This window comes from Thalassophryne amazonica, chromosome 1, assembly GCF_902500255.1.
Source record: "Thalassophryne amazonica chromosome 1, fThaAma1.1, whole genome shotgun sequence".
NCBI classification, from domain to species: Eukaryota; Metazoa; Chordata; class Actinopteri; order Batrachoidiformes; family Batrachoididae; genus Thalassophryne; species Thalassophryne amazonica.
In genome coordinates, this window is record NC_047103.1 from 14,294,172 (window position 1) to 14,321,668 (window position 27,497).

Genomic DNA, 27,497 nt, shown 5'->3' on the forward strand with positions numbered 1-27,497 from the left:
AAACAGCATAAAATCAGATTATACCAGTTTTAACCAGATAGAAATTGAAGAAGTTAATAACACACTGGTGAGTTTTGAAAAAGCAAAAAATTTGAAGAAGTTTAGAAGTTTAGTTTAGAAGGAAAAATCAAACAAACTTAATAAACAGCGAATGTGCTTTAAATTTCATTTAAACCAACTAACAGCATGTTAAGGCATAGTGACAGACAGATCTCAACACAGCTTTTAACTACGTTAAACATCACACTGTGAAGCACTTTAAAAGTCAGTTTGAAGGGGTGGGGGGGTGGTGTTACACTGTTATAAGTTACATTTAAACTAACTTAAAAGCACTTTAAGTAAATTTATATGAGACAGTTTCGGGGGGGGGGGGGGGGGGGAGGATGGAGGCACAACTAACATGGTTTAAATCTGTAATATAACCACGACTGAAATAGTTAAAACATGTTTGAAGCATTTTAAACCAGGCTATTAAAATAATAATAAAAAGTTAATAAGTGCCTTCAAAAATTTAATATGGCATAACATACAAAGCAACGTATATTTGGTATTAATCATTAAGTCAGATTATGCTCACTTTAACTAGATTAAATGATGCATAGGTTGAATAAGATAAGAACGCTTGCAATGAATTTAAAAGCATCTTAAACCAGTCATTTTGAAGACCCCTCCCAGCTCGCCCCATCAGCTGATACACAGTGTAAAATGTGTTTAAAAAATGTTTAAGCGCACTGTAAAACACATCCATCTTCAACGTTACAGCTCTTTATCTTTTTATTTTTATTTTTGATTGCTCCTGTTGGCTCAGGGTTGGTTCAGTGCTCTAAAACATATTTTAAAAACTAATTTTTTTTTTAAATCAGATTTTTCAAATAAAACAGAAAATGTGCAAATGCTAAAATGGTAAAAATTTTACGTTGTTCCTAAACACCAATGACATACTTGAACAAACTAAAAGTTGCTTCTTGCTCATTCCTAAAATGTCACATTTACTTTACATACTTTCAAAGTAGGTTAGACATCCTGAAAGCGCTGTGATCTATCACCCAATTTAAAATGACTTTGGGTTCATCACCACGTGCACAGATCCCGTGTTGGTCATTTGCCCCAGACATCGGCAGTATATTTTAATGAAGCACTGCGGCTGTATAAATATGAAGAAATGACATTTGGAAATAATTGGCTGCTGTACGATAGAAAGTAATTTAGCAGAGATTCAGTCTTCATCAGTGCACCGCTGCGATTAATCTGCCACTCTGTTGCTGCTTTTGCTTCTCGAGTCCAAACGTGACACTGGCGGAGATTCCTCTGTGTGTGTTTAATGGTCTCCCTTTGAGTTCAGGATGATCTCGCTACCTATTTTGTCCCCAGCAGCCAAGTCTCAGCCGTGCCACCAGAGAGTAAGCAGCGTCCCACTTTTCCCTGAGTTCAATAAAAGCGAGATTTGTACTCGTGTGCGGATCCGCCGCACTCAGCCGCGATGTCAAACACGCACACGTGTGATGAGTGACACGGAGCTGCTGCTGAGGCACGTTGAAGACTAACTGATTAAAAAGACGACAACGTTGACTATGCCTGTGAAAACTGAGCAGCGGTGGGGGGGGGTGTCTGAAACAAATATTCCTAAAACTGCTGCATTTATAAACACAGACGAGTCACTTCAAGTGTGCAAAGCTTCTCACACTTTCCACTCTCATTAGTCAAACGTACAAACAGATGGGCAAGTTTTGCATGAACACATGCTTGGGTTTACACAACACTAACCCCCCCCAACTTACGAGAGAGTTTAGTCATTATCGTTGCCGTCGTCATTATTGTCGTCGGCGTTTCCTACCTGGTTGTAGCTGTGCACAGCTCTTCCAACCTGCCCGCTGCGAGGAGGAGTTGCTGTGGAGATGCTGTCGCTAAGGGCGAGGGTCTGGTTGCTATGGTAGCTGGCAGAGTACTGGAGTGAAGCCTCCGGGGTGGAGTTGAGCTGCAAGGAACTCTGGGAAAGAAGAGCTGGTCCTACAGAGAGATGGAGCGAGAGAGAGAGCGAGAGAGACAGAGAAGTGGTGTTTGATTGGTGGAGGAGTGCTTGCAAGTTGATGTGTTTGTATATATATATTAAATATATAGGAAGAGGTTAAATGTGAGAGTGAGAGGAGTGAAATGGGGAACAGAGAGAGAGCAGCAATTTGGAGCAGATAGTGTAGCAGTGCAGCACTCAGAGTTGGAGATGGCATACATAATTTATTAGCAGAGGGAAAGAGAAACAGACGAACAGAGAGAATGGGAGGAGGAGGGAGACGGGGAGAACCAGAGCTGAGAAGAAGTGAAAGGAAACATGGAACAACTTGGAATGTTTCCTCCTGAAACACATCCGTTCTCCTTGTATCGTCAGTTTGGAGGACATTTATTTCGACTTTATCTCAAGAAATCCCAGTTTCTAATAAATCATTAAAAGACTCTCCGAGTTGCCTTTTTTAGCCTGTAAAAAACAGATTTTTCTATTTTTTTTAAAAGTGTCTTACAGAGTTTGTTTTTCCCCCTGGAAAAAAAAAATCATTTTACACATCAGTGAGAAAATGCAGGAGTCCCAGAATCCAGCCCAGTGCCACACACAATGGGTTTGTTCATTTTGTCATGCAATACGTTGCATTCACTTGTCCTTGTGACAAATACAAATTTCAGGAAAGCACAAGAAAACCTGCTACCTTCAGGAGGGAAACGTGGGGGAAAAATTACAAATTGTGGACACAAATCATAGTTTGCACTAAAGAAAAAAATTCTGGCGCAACAAGAAACAGAGATGAAAGAGCTGGAGGGTCAGGTCTCAGTTCAGTTCCCTGGAGTTGCAGCTGAGATTGTGGGGTTTGAGTGGAACGCAGGTTGTGTAGGAGAGTAAATGTGTTTTATGTACACTGCATCAACCAAGAAGCATCATTCATCAATAGCTGATATAATCAAGGGATTAGTTTTGGAAACCTTTGTCAAGCACTACAATGTGGAGGTACATTCACAATTGTGATAAACCTGTACTGTGCAAAATAAGAAGCCCTATGTTAATCCCATCCATAAGCGACATCGACCTCTTTTGGCTCTTAGGCACATGGGTTGGACCATCACACAGTGGAAATGTGACCAGTGGTCAGAAGAATCAGTATTCCAATTTTTTTGTAAGTAATTGACACAGTGTGCTCCAGGCCAAAAGAGAAAAGCATCATCTACACTGTTATCAGCAACAAGCCCACTTCAACAAGTCCATTATTCATTCTCCACACACATTCCCTATTGGAGACACTATGGAGAATTTTGAAATTAAAATACAACCCTGTACTGTTGCACACATTAAGATGAGTATGCAGGAAGAATGGGACAAAATAACACCTGAAAGGCTTCATTGCTTGGTATCCTCAATGCCCAAGCATCTCAACTGTTAAGAGAGGGAACGGCAACATGACAAAGTGGTAAATGCTTTAGTGTCTCTACCTTTTTTGGAATGTATTGCAGGCCAGAAATGCAGGAGTAGATGTAAATCAAGAAATGAAATGAAGTTGACCACACAAAACATGAAATATCTTGGGTTCATACTGTCTGCAATGAATGTGAATTGAATTTGAATTGAATTGAAATAGAAGTCAAAGGATCTCAGTGTTTTGTCTCCCCCCATTTCTCATATTGTACCAACTTTTTATTTTATTTGGGGTTGTAGGTCTTGAATCCCATTGTTGCTGGTGACACACGAGCATAAAGCAGACAAGCATCTACAACTCCTCAGTGACGGGACTCCAGTTCATCACAGCTTATTACCCCAGCCAAGGCACGTTTCCATTTATAGCTGGATGGACTGAGACAGATGACTTTTCTTGTTGAAAGACAAGGGCGAGTAGCCCTAGGTGTGATTCCCTCATGCTACTTAAACAACTGAGCAAGACGCTCTCAGCAGTGTGATGGTTTTCCTCTTTTTACAATAACTCTTCTTTCCTTTTCAAAGCTGTGATCATGTGCTGTGTGTTTCTGACAACAAAAATATTCCTACACTCCTTCACTCATCACACACGGGTTTTAGTGCCGTAAAGCCACCTGCCTGATCTGTGTGGTATAATGTTGTATTTCTTTATAAAGCTCTTTCTTTGGAACAGCAAATCTTTGGATTTTTGGAACTGTGGAATGTTCAAACTGTTAGCTGTTAAATCAATTAGTTCACTGGGATAAGGAGCTGGGTTACCAAAATGTAGACCTCTGTTTCATTCCTGGTCATACTACCCATCTGTGTCTTTACACAAAACACTTAATCTGCATTGTCCACACCACTGTAAATGGTAACAGCCTTGGCTGGGGAAGTAACCTGCATCAGACTAGTGTCCCATCAATGAGAAGTTGCCGACTGTCACCCAGTGGGCCTCAGGGACTATACCATGAAACCATAATGAGTCTATGTGTGGTTTGGGCTGCTTGAGTAGTGGATAGATTTATGTCTAAACTATTTTTTAAATACTAGCAAATACCTACCTACTTTGCAACCCATACTTTCATCTTGAGAGATCTTGTGTAAGAGGCAGTTGTGTGTGTGTGTGGGGGGGGGGGGGGGGGGGGGGGGTAATGCATTTGTGATTGTGTGTGGGGCTCGTTTGTATGAGGGACTGCACGTGTGAGAGAGGGTTCTGAGGGTGGAGAAGATGCACGGTGCATCTGGAAAGTATTCACAGTGCTTCACTTTTTCCATATTTTATGTTACAGCCATATTCCAAAATGATTAAATTATTGTTTCCCTCAAAATTCTACACACAATATCCCATAATGACAATGTGAAAATAGGTTTAAGATTTTTGAAAATTTATTAAAAATAATAATAATAATAAACTAAAATCAAATGTACATAAATTTTCACAGCCTTTGCCATGAAGCTCAAAATCGAGCTCAGGTGCATCCTGTTTCCACTGATCATCCTTGAGATGTCTCTACAGCTTAATTGGAATCCACCTGGAGTAAATTCAGTTGATTGGACATGATTTGGAAAGACACACACCTGTCTACATATAAGGCCCCACAGTTGACAGTACATGTTAGAGCACAAACCAAGCATGAAGTTAAGGGAATAGTCTGTAGACCTCCGGGACAGGACTGTCTCAAGGCACAAATCTGGTGAAGGGCACAGAAACATTTCTGCTGCTTTTAAAGTTCTAATGAGCACAGAAGCGTCCATCAACCATAAATGGAAGAAGGTTGGATCCACCAGGATGTTTCCTAGAGCTGGTCACCCATCTAAACTGAGCGATTGGAGGAAAAGGGCCTTAATCAGGGAGGCGACCAAGAACCTGAGGGTCACTTTGTCAGAGTTCCAATATTCCTCTGTGGAGAGAGGATAACCTTCCAGAAGGACAACCATCTCTGCTGCAATCCACCAATCAGGCCTGTATGGTAGAGTGGCCAGACAGAAGTCACTACTTAGTAAAAGGCACATGGCAGTCCACCTGGAATTTGCCAGAAGGCACCTGAAGGACTCTCAGTAAATGGACTGCATTTATGTAGCGCTTTTCCATCTGCATCAGACGCTCAAAGCGCTTTACAAATAATGTCTCACATTCACCCCGATGTGAGGGTGCTGCCGTACAAGGTACTCACTACATACTGGGAGCAACTAAGGGATTAAGGACCTCCTTGTTCAAGGTCCCTTAGTGGTTTTTTGGTTAGGCTGGAATTTCAACCGAGGATCCTCTGGTCTCAAGCCCAATGCTTTAACCACTAGATAAAACAAAGATTGAACTCTTTGGTGTGAATGCCAGGCATCATGTTTGGTGGAAACCAGGCACCATCCCTACAGTGAAGCATGGTGGTGGCAGCATCATGCTGTGGGGATGTTTTTCAGCAGCAGGAACTGAGAGACGAGTCAAGATTGAAGGAAAGATGAATGCAGCATTGTACAGAGACATCCTGGATGAAACCTGCTCCAGAGTGCTCTTGATCTCAGACTGGGGTGACAGTTCATCTTTCAGCAGGACAATGACCCTCAGCACACAGCCAAGCTATCAAAGGAGTGGCTTCAGGACAACTCTGTGAATGTCCTTGAGTGGCCCAGCCTGATCCAAGACCTGAATTCGATTGAACATCTCTGGAGAGATCTGAAAATGGCTGTGCACCGACGCTCCCCTCCAACCTGATGGAGCCTGATGGAGAGGTGCTGCAAAGAGGAATGAACCAAACTGCCCAATGTTAGGTGCACCAAGCTTGTGGCATCATATTCAAGAAGACCTGAGGGTGTAATTGCTGCCAAAGGAGCATCAACAAAGTATTGAGCAAAGTGTGTGAATACTTATGTACATGTGATTTCTTAGTTTTTTATTTTTATTAAATTTGCAAAAATAATAACAAACCTTTTTATGTTGTCATTATGGGGTGTTGTGAGTAGAATTTTGAGTGAAAAAATGAATTTACTCCAATTTGGAATAAGGCTGTAACATAAAAAAATGTGGAAAAAGTGAAGTGCTGTGAATACTTTCTGGACGTGCTGTTTAGTGGTGAGGAGGGTCTATGTGTGTATGTGGGGAGGGGGAGAGTTATGTAGGAGTGTGAAGAGTATTTGTGTGCGTGTGAGGTTTTATGTGAGGGAGTTGTGTGTGGGATTGTACGTGTGTGTGGGGGGGGCATGTGTATGTGTGCATGTGTTTGGGATGTCTGTGTGTGTGTGTGTGTGTGTGTGTGTGTGTGTGTGTGTGTGTGTGTGTGTGTGTGTGTGTGTGTGTGTGTGTGTGTGTGAGGTTTTATGTGAGGGAGTTGTGTGTGTGTTGGATTATGCATATGCAGGGAAGCTGTGTGTAGGGTTTTTGTGTGTGTTGAGGGAGCTGTGTATGTACGTGTGTGGTGATGTATGTGTACATTTGAGGTTATGTGAGAGGGTTGTGTGTTTGGGATGTGTGTGTCTGGGGGGAGTTGTATGTTCTGATTTTATTAAGATGTTAGTTGAATAGAACTTTCCAGTGTATAACATTCATTTACAGCTCATATTATAAGCAGTTTTCTTCCTTTTCTCCCCACTTTTAAATTTCAACATAACACAAACATGTGCTCATAAAATCTACAATAAGTGTTTTCCCCAGAGACCACTGCCATGTTAGTTTCTTTTTGCCCCAAATAACATTAGAATTATTATTCTTCTCTCGTATCTATTTGCTTGCTGCCTCGCTCTCCTCCCCAGGATTCTTTTCTCTGCGAGTCTGTGAACCACGATCAACTCCTCTGCTTCTCGCTTGCACAAAAGACTTGTCTTCTCTCATCTCGATTCATCCCTTGCTTTGTATGAATTATTAAACAGCACTTTGCGTTATGAAGGCTGAGTGGGAGCTCCTGAACGCATCGTCCCTCAGCCTCGGCGGTGGTTACATCGTGTGGGCTGTGTGGCAAAAAAACAACAAAAAAGCGGGTCTGTACGTCGTCCTCGGCGCTCTTACGTGTGACGTGAAGTCTGTTTGCTCTGCCTGACAGGTTTATCATCAGGCAGGTGGATGGCGTGTACTGCTGAGGGAGCCAGAGAAATGGAAAAAAATTACTCCTTGGTAAAGCTTTAATTACATTCCTGTCTCTTTTGAGCCTCATAATCGTCATTTTTATGTGGAAAAATATGATTTTCGGGAGCTTTTGTGTAATTACAAGCATCATTTTCTTCCTCATAGCGTGCAAATACATAATATAATATAAATGGAAAAAATAAGAGGTTGCTTTTACGATAAGATGCACTAAAGCTCCTTAGTCTTTACTTTGACAAGCAAATTACAGAAAATTAACTTTTTTCTCTGTTTACGTGTGTGTGCCTGCAGACTTATGCTGCGTGTGTGTGTGTGTGTGAGACTTTGTTGTGACACCTTACCAATTACAGTATCAGCCCAAAGCGAAAAGCTCTGCTATTTTCTGCAGCTTGTCAGTGAAGACAGCAACACGCCGCTGTTTAACTAGTCGTTCCCATTTTGGGGAAAACATGCAGACAAAGAGTAAAGAAAAAGAAAAAGGATGCCGACTTTATCTGCATCCACACATTGAGGTGCAAACCAAGGAGAAGAGCTCAGCGTGGACACCTCACAATGAGACACGTCTGTGTGGAATCAGATAACATGAGAGCGACGGCAACGCTAACAAAAAGATCAGAATCACATTATCGACCGCGGCTGTTCAAAGTTATTCACGTGCAGAAACACGATGTTGATGCTCATCACGTTAAAACCAGAAAAAAATAAATAAATAAAAAGCTAATGCGACATAAAGATTCCAAACCAATAATTATGTTACTCCAAAGTGAGCTCAACTTGAAAAGCAGACGCATGTGAGCGTGACACGTTGTAAAGTTTATTGTGTAATCAGGCAAATGGCACACATTCCCCACGTAGACACACACTGGAAAACACTTTTAAAATGCCATCTATTACAGCAACATCATCTACCAAAAAGGTCAAGCAGTCAATAAGTGAAAATGGGAATGCAGAGCTGCAAAAACCGCCTGCTGAGACCGCATGCTGGGTTCCTTTTTGAGCTGATACCATTCATTTATGGTCTCTGTCTATGACAGATGCAAAAACAAGTTGCACATCTGCAAAGATGCAAATGCACCTGGGGCATTACGCAGTCCGAACTATAGCACCGTGCCAGGTGCACAGTGCTGCAGTACTGAGACAGCAAAAGCAAGTGCACAGTGACTAACAGCCACCAAAGCTGCCTGAGGTGAAGCAGCAAGGTGAGATTTGGTATTTTTTCCATTTGGGGGGAGGGGGGTGTAAATTCTGTCACAAACAACTTTGCTTCAGTTTGCAACCTCACATTACATGAAGCTGTTGTCAAACGTGCACATTTATGGCTTCATTTTAATACTGATGTGATATTCATGATGAGCCTTCTCTGGTTAACATCACTTTGAGAAGATGTGATGAGTTCATCAATGAAATCACCTGGTGGAGATGGTGGTTACAAAGAAAACCGACACCCTCTTGGCCCTTTCTGGAATCAGTTTGCAGGTTTTTTTTGCAGTTGTGCACTTGGGGAGTGTTTGTCAGGAAAATGTTAATTTCTCTACATTGATTACAGACCTGCAGCAGATCTGTAATCAACCTTTCAACAGCGCGGCTTTGCTTTGAACCTTGAACTAATCGAAGCAGTGATTCGCAGGTCGAAGCAGTGCTTCGATCTACGATTCGTGGATTTTATTTCGCTTTATCCCTGCTAAAACCCTGATCAGCATATGTCTGTGAGTAATATTTAATATTTTTATGTTAAACCGACCTGTTATGGTCTTATGAAACAGTTGATAGATGTATTTTATAACTTAAAAACGGGACAGATGCTAATGCGTTAGCATGTCTATGGCGTTTTCAATGTTAAAGTTAGCATTAAGCTGTTCACATCAGCACGTTTGTGTTGATTTGTGTTCTTTGTCGTAAAAGAGTCAAATTGTAATTTTTTTAATTTATTTCTATTCATATATTATAGCAACAACAATAATAGTCTACATAATAGACAATAATAGTCAATAATAATAGACTAATAATGTTACAATACAATTTTAGAGAAAGAGACAAAAAGAACCTAATGAAACATGTAACAATGAAAATAAATAAATACATATTGAAGTAAATAACTTTCCTATGAACACCTAGTGAGTAGCCTACTCTCATTTAGGTTTTGAAACCTTGTTTCTGAAGTGTTTTTGTGTGATGTGCACAATTTTCAGTATTTTGACTAATACTACCAGTCATTTACAAGCCTAGATAAACTTTTATAAAAAAAAATAATAAATCAGTCCATTTTTGATTATTAACATTTACTTGTACTTTTACTTTCAATACTTGACTACATTTAGTTGTACACTTGTCATACTTAAATACAATAAATACTAGATACTTTAAGACTTTTACTTGAGTAGCATTTCCATCGGTTACTTGAACTTCTACCAAAGTAATTTTTTAATGGGTATCTGTACTTTTAATTAAGTGTGATTTTCTGGTACTTTATACAACACTGATTTATGCATATTACTTGTTATGCAATGAAACCATAATATATGGTGCTATGTGGTCTTGACACTTGTTAAATTCTTTCCAAATCTGAACCAGTTTATCTTTGGCTAACTGTGGTCTCCCATTGCTGATTCTTGATATCATACTGTCAATGATTTCTTTTAAAAAGGGGAAAATAAAATCCCAATCGGGGTCAGAAAACTGAGTTTAAAGTACTGTTGTTGAACACTGCAAGCAATTGGAAAAGTTTCAGTCTTTTAAAATATTATGTGAGATAAATTGTGATCCACAAAAAAATAATAATTGGTTTGACTCAGAGTGTTGGTAAAGTAGATGAAAATGGACAACTGTATAAAATGTGACCCAATCGAGACGTGCTGTTCGCTGAGCAGAAAGCTCCATTTAGCTTTTTAGAAAAATGTGCGAAAACATGGACGGAGAAATAAAAAAAAACAAAAAAAAAAGTATAAGTGGCATCATACATAATCCCGTGTACTCTGCAATACTCAGTTACGCTTGCATGGAATCCGATAGAATCTAAATTGTAGAACTGCAATGGCATACAAATTTTGGTGCCTATTTTAAACAATCAGGGCTAATTTCCACAATTTTTAAGTCAGGAAGGAAATAGGAGACAAAATAAATAAATAAATAAATAAAATCTGAATCTAATAAAATCTAAAATCAATCTACAAAAACATATTAAGCATACATAAGCGGATGTTGCTACCTGCACTTGATGCTAAGCACTTCCCTAACAGTTAGCATCATTGCTGTTACCCTGCTATCCTGCAGTTGGCAACAAATGCAGTTTGGTAACCATGAGCACATATGCTAACACTACCTGCAATTAGTATTGTCATGAATAGCGCCTGTCAGTAGTCAAATCACACCAGCATCGGAGCGCCGGGTATAAATACTATGACACTGCTAATGTGAGAATTCCTTGATACTTTCATCTCAAGTAAAATAAATCTGCTCCCTTCAGTAGAAGATCAGAACATCTGTTTTTTGTTTTGTTTTTTTGTTTTTTTGCACAGAGTGGATCTTCAACTTAATTTGGGGCAACTGTTTGTTGTGATTTGGCGCTATATAAGAAAAAAGTTGATTGATTGATTGATTTAAAATGATGTCGTTTCACCGGGTTTGAGTCTTTGGTGCTCTGCAGGTAAAAATCAGGCGGCTGCAGCCAAAACAAGAGCGCTGAAGTGGCATAAAAGGTCACACTCCAACTGCACAACTCATTACAGCACCTTCATTCCAGATTAAAACACAAAGCATGTCTGCTCCGCCAAGAAATGTTCAACAATGCATTAAATAAGAATTAGCCTTTTAGCTTAAAGTCAATAATTCACCGTCCTTTTATTGTTTTGCTCTTAAACGGCTTTGTAAAGAAATGAAGAACAGATAAAAACATCACATTTGATTCATGCGACACGCGCACGCCATTGATTTGTTCTTTCCCACATGGAAAACGCCATGAATGACAGCTGTGCTTAAAATGGCTTTAAATTCCTGACAGCTGGTCATTAGCGCAGTGGTTACCAAGCTGGGCCACGGCGGCTTGTATGACCGAGATTTGCAAAATAAAGACTGCAAAATGGACCCTAACAAAGTCTGGGAGGTTTTTAATAGGGAAGAAAAGCAAATATTGACAAAAAGTGTGAGGTTCTGACAGTTCAGACAGCCAAATTATAATGCATTTATTGTGAAGTTCATTCAGGATGTTATGAGTTAGCGCAAAGGTTCCCAAAGTTATGTTGGTAATAAATAAATAAATAAATACATTTTTACCCGATGGCCTATCAGATATGGCCATCAGGTATTGTGAAGGCTTTGCGTCTGTCTGTCTGTCTGTGCTCAGCATATGTGCAGTCTTCTTACTACCAGTGTCTTCAAATTCACAGGCAGCATTCTTGGGACACAGACCTTGGACAACTTCAAATCAAATCAAATCAATTTTATTTATATAGCGCCAAATCGCCAAAGGCGCTTTATATTGTAAGGCAAAAGCCATACAATAATTACAGAAAAACCCCAACGGTCAAAACGACCCCCTATGAGCAAGCACTTGGCGACATTGGGAAGGAAAAACTCCCTTTGAACAGGAAGAAACCTCCAGCAGAACCAGGATCAGGGAGGTGCAGTCTTCTGCTGGGACTGGTTGGGGCTGAGGGGAGAAAATCAGGAAAAAGACATGCTGTGGAACAGAGCAGAGATCAGTGCATCATGGGAACCCCCCAGCAGTCTAAGTCTATAGCAGCATAACTAAGGGATGGTTCAGGGTCACCTGATCCAGCCTGATCAGGGTAATGCCATCCAGAGTAAGGATCTGGTTAGACACCATGTTTCTAAGATTTGTGGGGCCAAGTACAATAACTTCAGTTTTATCTGAATTTAAAAGCAGGAAATTAGAGGTCATCCATGTCTTTATGTCTGAAAGACATTCCTGCAGTTTAACTAATTGGTGTGTGTCCTCTGGCTTCATGGATAGATAAAGCTGGGTATCATCTGCGTAACAATGAAAATTTAAGCAATGCTTTCTAACAATACTGCCTAAGGGAAGCATGTATAAAGTGAATAAAATCGGTCCTAGCACAGAACCTTGTGGAACTCCATAATTAACCTTAGTCCGTGAAGAAGACTCCCCATTTACATGAACAAATTGTAATCTATTAGATAAATATGATTCAAACCACTGCAGCACAGTGCCTTTAATACCTACGGCATGCTCTAATCTCTGTAATAAAATTTTATGGTCAAAGATGGCTAACCTTGACCTATTTTAAGAGGTATTTTAAGAAGTTAAAAAGTCATATTCTGTTTCAGTCTGTTCTGTTTTTTGTTTTGAGTGGCAGAGGTGACAGCCAAGAGCTACACCGTGACGTCAGTGGCAAGTCTCTCTAAAACGCTCCATTTATGTGTTTATATAAAACATTTCTCATATATTCTGAAAAGCTAGTGAGAAATAAACACTTCTAAAATCGAAAACACTGTCTTTGGACCCTAATAACACTTCTGAAGTGATTTACTAGACATTTAGTGGACATTAGCGTGGTGACGTCACAGGCTGGTAGCTAACTCAGTTTCATTTGTGTGTAAATATATCTTCTTTGTCACATATTATGTAAAAGCTAGAGGGAAATAAACACTTTTAAAATTGAAAACGCTGTTTTTGTAACCTGATAACACCTCTAGAGTGACATACAAGACATTTCGCAGACTACAACGTGCACGCTTAATTCCGCTAACTCAAAGCTAACTCTGGCTCTTGTCAAAAGCTCATAAATGTAAATATTTATTGATTGATAGAGAGACTTATTGAACATGTACAAATTCAATAAAGGTAAGTAAGACAATAGGTTCTTAATAATTAATGTAAATAATTATTATAATTATTATACATAGTTGCACTGGGATACCAAACAACTGCAAATTATAAAGAAGACAATGCTCATACGGCCGAGGGTACTTTAGCATTGTGTTTTATTTTATTTTTTTTAAATATTAGCCCCACCCCAAAAATTGCAGATTTACATTACACATCTGACATGTTGACTTCCACTTTTAATTATGAAAAATATAAATTTTCCACTGAGAATTTGCTCATCAAAGCCATCTAAAGTCAGAATTTTGATTCAGAAACCTAGAGATAATTGTTATATACAAATTCATGACTTGGTTTGATTTTCAACCTGTCAACATTTTGGAGAAGAAGAAAGATTTAGTCATGGATTGTATGGAATCCTGTATTTTTAACAGTTGTTAGCTGTTGCTTTGTGTTTAATTTGAATGTACTCAACAAAAATATAAACGCAACACTTTTGGTTTTGCTCCCATTTTGTAGGAGATGAACTCAAAGATCTAAAACTTTGTCCACATATACAATATCACCATTTCTCTCAAATATTGTTCACAAACCAGTCTAAATCTGTGATAGTGAGCACTTCTCCTTTGCTGAGATAATCCATCCCACCTCACAGGTGTGCCATATCAAGATGCTGATTAGACACCATGATTAGTGCACAGGTGTGCCTTAGACTGCCCACAATAAAAGGCCACTCTGAAAGGTGCAGTTTTATCACACAGCACAATGCCACAGATGTCGCAAGATTTGAGGGAGTGTGCAATTGGCATGCTGACAGCAGGAATGTCAACCAGAGCTGTTGCTCGTGTATTGAATGTTCATTTCTCTACCATAAGCCGTCTCCAAAGGCGTTTCAGAGAATTTGGCAGTACATCCAACCAGCCTCACAACCGCAGACCACGTGTAACCACACCAACCAAATCGTCTGAGACCAGCCACTTGGACAGCTGCTGAAACAATCGGTTTGCATAACCAAAGAATTTCTGCACAAACTGTCAGAAACTGTCTCAGGGAAGCTCATCTGCATGCTCGTCGTCATCATTTGGGTCTCGACCTGACTCCAGTTCGTCGTCATAACCGACTTGAGTGGGCAAATGCTCACATTCGCTGGCATTTGGCACGCTGGAGAGGTGTTCTCTTCACGGATGATGCGAAGGAGATGTGTTGCACTGCATGAGGCAAATGGTGGTCACACCAGATACTGACTGGTATCCCCCCCAATAAAACAAAACTGCACCTTTCAGAGTGGCCTTTTATTGTGGGCAGTCTAAGGCACACCTGTGCACTAATCATGGTGTCTAATCAGCATCTTGGTATGGCACACCTGTGAGGTGGGATGGATTATCTCAGCAAAGGAGAAGTGCTCACTATCACAGATTTAGACTGGTTTGTGAACAATATTTGAGGGAAATGGTGATATTGTGTATGTGGAAAAAGTTTTAGATCTTTGAGTTCATCTCATACAAAATGGGAGCAAAACCAAAAGTGTTGCGTTTATATTTTTGTTGAGTATATATTTCCTACTATTTTTTCCTCTAACCAATGGAACAAAGAATCAAAACAGGATTTGCCTAATTAATGTAGGTGAGAACGTAACATTCGCCTACCAGTTTTCATTTCGCTCAGGCAACGTGACTTACTTTTAATTCCGACTTTCAGTGTGGGAAGTGGGATCTTAGACTCATATGTGAAGGCAACAATACTGCATAATACAATATATAAACGCTACAAATTTTAGATTTTAAAAACAATTCTTTGCCAATACTGGCAATGGATCAAAATGTAAAATACATCTCATCACATTTTGGCTTTGTTCATCAAAAATCTGTCCATCGTGTTTTTTTTTTTGTGCTTTTTCTGTCTAAATAACATGTACCAAACTTGATTCTTGATAGGTGCAAAGCAGAGGTGGGACGAAGTCACTATCAAGTCATTCTCAAGTCATGAATCAGCAAGTCCCAAGTCAAGTCTCAAGTCAGCTTGCAAACAATCGGTGGCCATTATGACTTGAGACTTGACTTGGGACTTGCTGATTCATGACTTGAGAGTGACTTGATGATGACTTCGTCCCACCTCTGGTGCAAAGGTAAACTGTCACATACTGTCCCCACTCAAATCCAATTGTAGTTTAACATTTCTGCCCAGTAGGTGGCGCTCTCCCTGTCATAGCTTTCTGGCAGTACCACAAATAATTAAAAACTCTCCATGTATAACAGTTTTTTATTTCTATCTGAGATGTTTTCAAAGTATTCAGGAAAATCTAATGTACCGTTGAAAGCAAAAATGATGAACTATTAAATTTCCATTTGTAATCTGGGACTTTTTGGGTGGAATTGCATTTTGTTTACTTGCATTAGTGCTCCAATCTGACGAAGATCAGGAACATGAAAGTGTTTGGAATTTAAATCAGCACTTTAGATGATTAAGTCTCATCACCTCCACACACACAAACAAACACCGATCAGCGGGCTTACGGTCCGAGCTGTCAAGAATTCCCGATTCCTGGAGGGAGCGAATGCACGAATCCACCAACTCCAAACCGGTGGTCAACTCATCCTCAATGTCTTTTTGTCCGTCCGCTGGAGGAACGAGGAGATGGAAAGAAAGATGGAGATAGAAAAGGGTGAAAGGAGAAGAGAAGGAGAGGGGGATGAATGAGATCCGTCTGGGCTGTAACCTCAATCTTCAGCTCTCGCAGGCGGTAAAACCGATACATTACAACAAGGTTATGAGCTGTAGAACTTGGTGATTCCGTGCTGGGAAAGAGCCTGAAAAAGCTGCCCTGGGAGCTGGCTGACTGGAAATGAAGTTGTTGAAATGTGAAGTCGATTGGATGTTAGGTGTAGAGGACATCGGGGAGTTTGTGAGTATATGAGCCGCAGATATAGGTGTTACACAGAAGGCACGGTGAGCAAACGGCAAATTCGTAGAGATGGTAGAGATGCAGGTTCATGGCAGCAACACACTTGCAGTTATTCCACACTTTTAGTCATGTCACGCTGTTAAAATCACCTTTCATCTCGCTCCTTCTGAAGGTTGCAGAAACACACTTGGTCAAAATCAGGAAGACGACCTGAGACGGCAATCCATGCACTCAGTACTTCTGCATTTAGTGAGGTTTGCATGCATCCTAAAACTGTAGGCGCCGGTTTGTCAGCACACACGTGCACAATGAATTGAGGCGTGTGCAGAAAAAGCGCATCATGGTAATGAACATGCTGATACAACAACACCTCCACATACATGCACACACGGGGCTTTGTCGTTACGCACACAAGTGTGTGTGCAGGTTTAACTGAGCAGCACCCATGAAGATCACAGGCATCGAACACTGACGGTGACCTTTACCTTGAGCGTTCCAGCGAAACTGCTCATCTGCAGAACTGCAATAGAAGGAGGTAATGAAGAAAAAATAAATCACCATCATACAATCTATAATAACATATGAAAGAGGCACAGAATAGCAGCAAGAACATATTATAGCACCTGAATCAGAGTGTCTAATTCACTTTACAAAGTGCAAAGAAAATCCTGGAGTGGAGACAAGGTTGAGTCACATTCACCTATTACTTTAAAATGATTCAACTAATGGCATTGTGCAACATTTATAAAACACCTCTTGACTTAATATTTGTAACTTTTACCATCTGCAGCTTTTTGGAGACTTATTTTCAATTCTGTCAAGTAAATGAAATGCAGAGCTCATTACTGAATGTAATTTCAGTCATATTAGGGCTCAGAATGATTAATTTAAAACAATAAATGTCAATAACATTTTAAAGTACAGTTTGGAAGCTTGGATTGGCAAGGGAAAAGCAGACAAATATAAAATAAAATATAAAAAATAAAAAATTCCCACAGTCAAAAGTTGGAGATCAAATGCCATGTTAGATTTTAAACTCAAATTTCTAACATTGAATATTGGAGCTTTGGAACAAAACAATTTAAAGGAAAATTTTTAAATGACTTTTGTACTAATATGAATTTTACACTTGTCACTTTGACTTACAAAATCAGAGATGAGTTGTTAAAAAAAAAAAAAAAAAATCAACTACCAGTCACTCAGGTTAGCATGGTGGCTAAGTGGTTATAGCACTTGTTTTCAGAAGGTTCCCAGTTCAAGACCACTCCTGCCCACTCTGCATCAGGAAGGGCACCTGGTGCTAAACGTCTGCCAAAGCAACATGCAAATCCATATCAAATCTGCTGTGGTGACCCAAAAAGGGAGAGGTCAAAAGGAATAATTTCTGATCATCACTTGAAATTTTGATAATAAGGTAAATTTTCACAATTAAGACTAATAACCTTACAAACTGGGATACAGAAAATGAGATTTATGATCATTTCTTAAATATGACTTTAAAAATATCAACATTTTAGTTTATCTTATGGCTGTAACAAAGAAAAACAAAACAAAAATTATACTTTAGAGAATGTTCTTGTGAACAAATTTGAGTTAAAATGGTCCAGATTTTTACTTTGTATCTCATATCTCATGTCTTTAAAAAGAAAAAAAAAAACCCTCAAACATACCCACATTACCCCAGGATCATATAACTAACTTTAAAAGTTTAATAGCTCATAACTATGACATACAAAGCCAACATTTTGATTTCATATCTCACAATCATAATCTCACTAAAATATGTACAAAAAAACCCCCTCAGAATTATGACATTCAAGTTAGTGCTTCATAATTATGAATTACAAATAGCATTTTGTCATGCTCTCACAGTTATGACTTAAAGTCAAAATGCTGATTTTTACAACCAGTGATTATAACCCTAAATCTAAGTTTTGACATACTCTGTTGTAATTTAGAAAGTCCAAATTTTGACCTTGTGACTCAATCATGAGTTAATATGTTAAAAATCTCATAACTGTAACTTAAAAAAAGTGAATATTTAAAGTCACTATCTCATAATTATGACTTTTAAAAGGTCAGCATTTTGACATACTCTCATAGTTATGACTCGGAAAATCCCACAAATTGATTTAACGCCTCATAAGCATGACTTTTTAATAGCGTCTGACCGATATGGATTTTTTTGAGGCCAATGCCGATAACGATATTTGAATGAAAAAAATGCAGATAATCGATAAATTGGCTGATTTGCCCATAGCCGATAAATCAGCCGATATTATTAGGGCCCGAGTAGGCAACGTCCTACGAGGACCCTATTGTAATTGTGCTGTTTATTATTATTATTATTTATTATTATTATTATTATTATTATTCTCACTCTTGAAATTGAAATTTCGGCCTCTTCCCATGCTCAAAAACTCACCAAACTTTCCAAAGTCGTCCGGCCGGATCCGAAATTCGATATTTTGGGGGCGTCGCACATGGTCGCAGAAAAATTGTGAAATAGCGCCCCCTAGACATTTTCAAAAACCCCTCCGCATTGGGCTTTTTTCGTCGTAGCCTCACGAAATTCGGTACACATATTTACCATGCCAGGACGCACGAAAAAGTCTCTTACTGTCATGGTGAAATATCGACAGGAAGTCGGCCATTTTGATTTTAAGTTTCGATTTTGAGCAAATTTTTGCCATTTTTGGCCATTTCCACTACTTACATTTGAACGAACTCGTCCTAGGGATTTTATCCGATCGTCTTCAAATTTGGTCAAAATCATCACAACACAATGGTGATCAAAACTTATCAAAAGATTCTAATTAAGTCAAAAGGTGTGGCTGCTAGGGGTCGTCAAACCATGGGCTGGGCAAAATGCCTCAATAGCGGCCCCTTGAAACTTTCAAAAACCCCTCCACATAGGGTTTTTTTTTTGGAGTAGGGAGATGAAAATTGGTACACGTGTGACTTTCATAGACGTACAAAAAAGTCTCTTGCACCATGAGTCTACTCCAAACAGGAAGTCAGCCATTTTGAATTTTCTTCTCATTTTGGCATAATTTCCACATGTATTTGAACGAACTCCTCCCAGGGATTTTGTCCAATGCACTTCAAATTTCTTTGACAACATCCAAAGATGATACTGACCAAAAGTTATCGAAAGCTTTTCTTTATGTTGAAAGGTGTGGCCGCTATGGCGCCGCCATTTTGACCCTTCGCCATGGAACATTATACTTAAACAGGTACTGAAGTCACATAGTTAACCCCATGAACTTCCTTCCACTTCTAAAACATGCAGAACAAGTTGTTGAACGTTGGCGATGATCGCTGTGAACTTACGAGTAACGGCTTCTGTGTGGCGGCGTACCAAATATCGCCCCTTCGCCATGAAATTACGTTCTTCCTTTTGATGGCTTTAATTTTGTCATATCATCATGAAAATTGATACACAGGTCAAGCATAACAACCTCCTACAATTCATAGGGGCCTCGCCCATGGGCGGGGCAAAGTGCCTCAATAGCGCCCCCTTGAACATTTCTAAAACCCCTCCTCGTAGGGGTTTTTTTTGGCGTAGGGAGATGAAAATTGGTACATGTGTGACTTGCATAGACGTACAAAAAAGTCTCTTGCACCATGAGTCTACTCCAAACAGGAAGTCAGCCATTTTGAATTTTCTTCTCATTTTGGCGTGATTTCCACATGTTGTATTTGAACGAACTCCTCCTAGGGATTTTTGTCCAATGCACTTCAAATTTCTTTGACAACATCCAAAGATGATACTGACCAAAAGTTATCAAAAGCTTTTCTCTATGTTGAAGGGTGTGGCCACTATGGTGCCGCCATTTTGACCCTTTGCCATGGAACATCAAGTCATGATAACTCCTTCATGCTTTGCCTGATTGACTTGAAACTTCACATGTATGATGACGGTTGGCCCCTGAACACACCCAGCCCCTCTGTTTCTACACTGAGCGCCCCCTAGTGGATGAACAATCAACATGTCATAACTCCTTGATGCATTGTGTGATTTGTTTAAAATTTTAACTGTGTGACGAGTGGTTGCCCCTGCATGCACATGCCCACATGTGGTCACAAGGGCACCCACTGGCCTGGGTAGGCAGTTGCGCGGAACGAGGGCCCGTATATGACTGCTTGCAGTCCTAGTTATTATTATTTTTTTTAAATGAATAAAATGTTCTTTTTTGGAACCTTAACAAAAAAAAAGGTATGAGCTAAAAGCTGAAGCTTTTTCCTCATATTGATTAACTTTATAACAGAGAAGAATTTTCAAGTTCAAAAAATGCAATCAAGAATTAAACCTTTGTGAAATTAGCAAATACATATCCTTAAAAAGAGGTGTGAAATACATCTGATCTTGTACCTCTTGTTGCTGCAACTTAGATATAGGTTCAGGATAAGGATATAGATCCTTATAAACTTACTTGTACGCTTTTGTCAGCCGATCAGTGCAGTGTGACGGCGAACTACGGGGGCCGGTGATGAAAACATTTAAGCAGGGTGTAAGCAGCTCTCAGTTGAATGGAGTCAGAGCTCCATCTACTGGACAAATGGTGCAAGGACATTTTACATTGCCAACACAAACATTTCAGTCACTTTTCTGTTTATGAGAAATTATCGGCGTTCTATCAGCAAAACTTTGGCCGATAGTGAGTACTTTGAAAAGGGCTTATATCAGCTGATAATATCGGCCAGCCGATATATCGGTCGGGCTCTACTTTTTAACTCCATTTTAACTCAGGATCTCAGAATTCTAACTAAAATTTTAGTACCACATAATTACAACTTATTAAGTCAACACTTTTCACATACTCTCTTAGTTGGGATGGTTTTGATTTCCTATCTCATAATCATCATCCATATTTCAGAATTGTAATCATAAAATGTTAGTACTTCATAAATATGCCAGAAAAAGTCAAAATTTCAAATATTCTTTGTTCCAAAATCAAAGCTCAGACTTTTTATTTTCATCAATTACACTTTGTGGGAGACTGTTTTTTTCATATTTCATTATTACCGCACCTATTTTTATTTTCCACAGGTGAAAATGGTTTTCTGTGAGATAGAATAATGCACATTTTAAAAAATGAGCTGGCGAACAATCTTTAACTGTGTGTAATGAGAAAGTGGAGCACATAGACAGACTGATTCTTCATGCACGCCATTATTGATTGGTGATTGAGGGGGAGTCAGGAGGATGAGGAGAGAGGGAGAAAGTTGGCGACATGTATCGAGCCTCCTGCTGTGTGATCAATGGACAAACAGTTTCACTAACTGATACATACAGACTCATTCAACCAACTCCATCGGCACCATTAGGCCGCCTGCATTTGGCCCATTTACAGTGTGGTTTTCTACATGCCCCATTTTCATGCTGAATGACAGAATGTGTGCATTTGTCTGCCCGGCCAAAACGCTTGCACTCTATTAGATGTGAGTGTTTTTCTACACAGCGGTCATCCATCGGTTTGACGGGTTTGAATTTAAAAACACACTGGCCAATTCTGGAGCATCAGGTTATTGAAATGCACGTCGTGCTTATTGGACCGAACAAACAGAGTCAGAAAACTTTTCTCATTTCGACTGAGTGTGACTGAAATGCAGTGAGCAGGTGTGGATCCTCAGGGTTATTTTCACTGCTGATTTAAACTTTGATACCTGCATTACTGACAGCTGATATTTATCACTTTGGTGAATTTTTATTACCTGTGCCGCCAAAGGCTGAGAAGGCTGAGGAACTGCTAGACTCCATGTGCGCGTCTGTGTGTATGTGTGACCGATGCGCATGTAATATCTTCACAAAGACTTTGTGTATGAAGGTGAAGCTTGGCACACAAGGTCACCTCACTGAGACCTCAAAGAAGATTAATATTGAGTGTGCAACAATTCTAACTTTGGCCACTAGAGGGAAGAGTCTCTGAAGCTTAGTGTACAGAATATCTTGACAAAGACTGTATAAAAACGTAAAAAGTGGCACGCAAGGTCACTTCAAGTTCTAAGTTGGGTATTTTTTTAAATTCTTACTGTGCTATCAAAAGGCAGCTATCAAAAACATTGTGCTTGTGATTTCTACACAAGACACCTGGGAAACTCTCAGCTCAATCTCATGTTGGGGGTGGGGGGTTCGTGATACAGTCACAAAATGACTCATATTTTCAAGACACGGTCAAGTTTCAATCACTATTTTTAACCCTATACCATAAGCCCAACAGTCCCCCACCCTGTGTTACCCACATTTTGTGATACCATCACAAAAATGGAACACGTTTCATGACAATATCACAAACTAACAGATTAAATCTTTTCATGACGCCATCATGAAACTGGCATGAGATCGGACTGGAAATTCTACAGTAACAGAATTAGAATGACAGCAAAATCTGCACATATTTTAGGTCTTCGTTACAGCTGTGTTCCGACTATAATTCCGTTACCATAGAACTGCCCATCTGATGAAGACAAAGATCAGGTTCGACTAACTCATTTTCACTTCCTTTTTCCAAATTGCAAGTGAAAGTGCAAAGCATTAGAACCTCTCGGAATCAATTTCTTTTGACACCAAATTGAAAAAAAAGTAGCCAAAGAGCAAGTGCTAGCAAAGAAGTTCAGTTATGTTACCAACGGTGATTTTTCGAGTGAACATGATACATTTATGTGCCCATAGCTCAGAAGCTGTCAGAGTGTCTATCATAAAATTTTCAGGGAATACTGTTGAACCGTAGGCAAACTTTGACAAGAATTTAAAGAAATTCAAAACATACGTTGTTTTGGGGGGTGATTCACATTTGAATTATTCAATTTGTTGCAACTTTCTTCTGACTGATGCTGTGAAACAGATGTTTGACAGGTTTGCAGAGCTCGAAAAGACTTTTCAAATGCACCAAACTTGTCTGTCTAGCTGCTATATCTTCTGAGATGTGGACATTTAAATTCGTAAAGGTGCAGTAATGAGGTGAAACCTCATTAGAATGTTTTTCAGAGAACAAGCAAAATATATATATATATAAAGTTCAGATGCAAAATACAGTAAGTACTTTTTTTTATGGAGAAAAATGCAGTTGAAAATGCAGATTTAAAGGTAACCATATGCGGAAATGCACAAAATAAAATGAAAACAGTTTGTTCAAATTCTTTCATATTTTGCACACTGATGGTCCCCTTGACAGCCAAGTACATGATGGCCTCAACTAAAAATCTTTGCTGAGGTAACCGGGTGGACAAGAATGACTCTGCAAATTAACGCTTCTCTCACGTGCCAAAAAGTCTCAATCTATTTTGAGAAAATGTACCATAACAAATCACAATTTGTATGCCACAGGTGATCTATTTCCACCAAAATTCTATTAGTTCAGCCAAAAACATGGATAGAATATCCGGAAAACCTTCACTGTTGGCTTACTTCAATAATGCATCTGCATCCATATGTTACTCTTTGCATCTTCTTACAGACCAAAATCATTGATTGAAATTAATTTCTTTACAGAAGTGAATCTTTGCAGAAATTGCTGATTTAAACCAATAACTCACAGGATACATTTGGCTCCCGTTTCGGCACTCAGCTCTGCAGGACTCAACTCTTAGTAATTAGTTTGCAGTGTGGATTTTCTGTTTAATGTGAATAAAAATCATGCATCAGAAATATACAGAATTTGTGTGCTTTGCTGCTTGCTAGTCAAATCAAACAATGTGATTATGTCCCGAAACAGTCCAAAGGGCAGAAATGTGGCAGTAAGCAAAAGCTCATTGGGTACAATGCTTGAACGGGCAGAAAAAATTAAAGTCAGTCAATTAAATAGCAGCTGCTCATCAGTGGTGGTGAATATGATAAAAGTCCAGCTGCACTGTGGAGCTTCCCTTTATGAATTTCTTCAATTGTATGAATATGAATTAAGTCCACGTTTGGGTCTATGCTTGACAGAAAACTGCTTAAATAAGTATTCACACAGAGGACCTCTGTTTTTGTGCTGGAGGTCATAATTGTCAAGAAAACTGACCTTCACCTATAGAGCCAGATCACGTACATATCATTTATTCTGTTTTTGATCCCAAAAGGTCACCATGTGCGTCCATAATTTGATTAATGAGCCTGGACATGCCAGAACATGTCCTGTGAGGCTTCATCATGGCATTGCTTTGCGCCATGCGGCACCGCCGCGACACGCGGAATTCCACCGCTCCTCTTTCCATTACAAAAACTCCTGTAACAGTGGAATGTGCCGTTCATTTCCAAACTGGACGCCGTGTTTTATCCGGGACGTCCTCTGACTAGCACAGGAATTGTGGAAGACGTGGACATCAGCACTTTTTCGGCACATTGAGACAGACGGGCGGAGGAATTCCGCACGTCGCGGCAGTGCCACATGGCGCAAAGCAACGCCGTGATGAAGCCTCACAGGCCATGTTCTGGCATGTCCAGGCTCATCCACAATTTCTCGGATAGTCACACGACTGAAAAACCACCTAATGCCATCTGAAAGCCATCTCAAAGCCGTCCTGTGAGACCATCACGGAGGTGGTTTTGTGCCACGTCATGAGCGGCATGGTGGCGCATCCCTTCGCTTCTCTTTCCATGAAAAAAACTCCTGTAACAGTGGAATGTGCCGAAAAAGTACTGATTTCCATGTCTCCTGCCATTTTTGTGTAAGTCAGACGACGTCCCGGATCAACAAAGCCTTCACGTTGAAAATGATCTGGTTGATTCAGCCTGTCGATCGGCACTCGGAGCGCGGCGTGCTCTCAGCAGCTGTGGGCAGTCTTTAAACCGGCTGGAGCACTCCTTAATCTGTGTAATCCCCATAAAATCCTCCCTGAAAGCCATCTGAATTTTCCGAATGGTGTCTACCTGGAGGTCTCTCACAGTTTCTGGAAAAAATTGATGCAGCAAAGCTCCAAATCGTTCAGACATTTATTCGCAATAAAAATCCGACGAGAGGGGTGGACCACTGCTCACACAAAGCGTGTTCACAGGCGAATGGCGCAACCGACAGCCGTGAAAAAAACTCACGCATGCGCACAAAGGTTCAAGCTTGGCTGATGCAATCACACATGATTCAAATCCATATGGTTTTTGAAAAAAATAAAAAGGTCGGATACTTTTCTAACAGACCTTGTATATATATATATATATATATATATATATAGATATAGATATTAGCTTCTTGAAAGCCTGGGTGGAGCTGGGGGGAGGGAGTGCAATAATCTCAGCCTGGTGGATGAAGCTCTTTGTGAGTCTGCAGGACCGGAGGCTCCTGTACCTCTTCCCAGAGGGCAGAGTGCTGAACAGGCTGTGTGCGGGATGGCTTGCATCGCCCACAATTGGGGTTGCTTTGCGGGTGAGGTGGGTGGTGTATATGTCTTGCATAGAAGGGAGTGAGGCACCAATGATCCTTCCAGCTGCATTCATTATGCGCTGCAGGGCTTTCCTGTTGTAGTCAGTGCAGCTTCCGCCCCACACAGTGATGCAGTTGGAGAGGATGCTCTCAATGGTGCCATGGTAGAAAGTGCTGATGATGGTTGGTGGAGCACTTGCCCACTTGAGTTTGCACAGGAAGTAGAGACGCTGCTGGGCCTTCTTTGCCAGTGATACAGTGTTGGTGGTCCAGGACAGGTCCTCACTGATGTGCACCCCCAGAAATTTGGTGCTGCTCACTCTCTCCACAGCAGCACCCTCGATGGTCAGTGGCAGGTGTTGGGTGTGACCTTTCCGGAAGTCAACAACAATCTCCTTGGTCTTGCTGACATTCAGCAGGAGGTTGTTGTTTCTGCACCACGTGGTCAGAAGGTTGGCCTCTTCCCTGTAGTGAGTTTCATCGCCCTTGGTGATGAGCCCCACCAGAGTTGTGTCATCCGCAAACTTCACTATGTGGTTTGTGCTGTGGCTTGTTGTGCAGTCATGTGTCAGTAATGTGAAGAGCAGTGGACTGAGCACGCAGCCTTGGGGAGCCCCTGTGTTCAATACAATGCTGCTCGAGGTTTTGTTGCCAACACGGACTGCTTGTGGCCTGTGGGTGAGGAAGTCCAACAGCCAGTTGCAAAGGGAGGTGCTGAGCCCCAGTTTGTCCAGTTTGCAGATGAGCTGTTGAGGTATTATGGTGTTGAATGCTGAACTGAAGTCTGAACAGCATTCTCACATGAGTCCTTCTTGTCCAGATGGGTGAGGGCTGGGTGCAGGGCTAAGCAGATTGCGTCCTCTGTGGAACGCTTGGCTCTGTATGTGAACTGGGAGGGGTCTAGGGTGGGGGGAGGATAGATTTGATGTGTGACATGACTAGCCGTTCGAAGCACTTCATGATGTTGGGTGTCAGTGCCACCGGACAGTAGTCATTGAAGCAGGATGGAGCTGATTTTTTTGGCACAGGTATGATGGTAGCAGCTTTGAAGCATGATGGAACAACAGGTTACTTCAGGGAAGTGTTAAAGATGTCTGTGAAGACATCCTTAAGCTCCTCTGTGCAGTCCTTCAGCACGCCACCAGGGATGTTGTCCGGACCTGTTGCTTTGCGGGTGTTGATGGCCACCAGTGTCTTCTTCACGCTGGCGACAGAGAGGCACAGGGTCTGGTCGTGGTGAGGGGGTGGGGTCTTCTGTGGCTGTGTGGTATTCACTGGTGAACTTCAAACAGGCCTGGACATGTGCTGGCTTGAGCAGGGGGACCTTGCTGCCCTGCAGGATTTTAAACCATGACAGCATCATGTGTTACTAATGTAATCTTTGTGACTGTGGTCCCAGCTCTCTTCAGGTCATTGACCAGGTCCTCCTGTGTAGTTCTGAGCTTCCTCAGAATCATCCTTACCCCACAAAGTGAGATCTTGCATGGAATCCCAGACCGAGGGAGATTGACAGTCATCTTGTGTTTCTTCAACCTTCTAATAAATAATCATAACAGTTGTTGTCTTCTACCAAGCTGCTTGCCTGTTGTCCTGTAGTCCATCTCAGCCTTGTGCAGGTCTACAGTTTTGTCCCTGGTGTCCTTAGACAACTCTTTGGTCTTGGCTATGGTAGACAGGTTGGAGTGTGATTGATTGAGTGTGTGAACAGGTGTCTTTTATACAGGTAACAAGTTCAAACAGGTGCAATTAATACAGGTAAGGAGTGCAGAATAAGAGGGCGTCTTAAAGAAAAATTAACAGGTCTGTGTGAGCCAGAATTCTTGCTGGTTGGTAGGTGTTCAAATACTTATTTGCAGCAGTAACATACAAATAAATTATTAAAAAATCATACAATGTGATTTCCGGATTTTTTTTAGATTATGTCTCTCACAGTGGACATGCACCTA

General features: G+C 40.5%; 1 protein-coding gene across 2 annotated transcripts in view; it reads right to left on the reverse strand.

Annotated features, from left to right (window-relative positions):
* The window catches only part of ctnnd2a (catenin (cadherin-associated protein), delta 2a), a 923,305-nt gene that overhangs the window by 484,909 nt on the left and 410,899 nt on the right, over positions 1-27,497 (reverse strand). For both annotated transcript variants that reach the window (XM_034165435.1, XM_034165372.1), the window contains exons 4-6: positions 16,696-16,730; positions 15,822-15,926; positions 1,835-2,007 (exon numbers count right to left, since the gene is read on the reverse strand). In XM_034165435.1, coding sequence (XP_034021326.1) covers positions 1,835-2,007; positions 15,822-15,926; positions 16,696-16,730 — 313 coding nt within the window. The remainder of the gene's footprint in view (positions 1-1,834; positions 2,008-15,821; positions 15,927-16,695; positions 16,731-27,497) is intronic.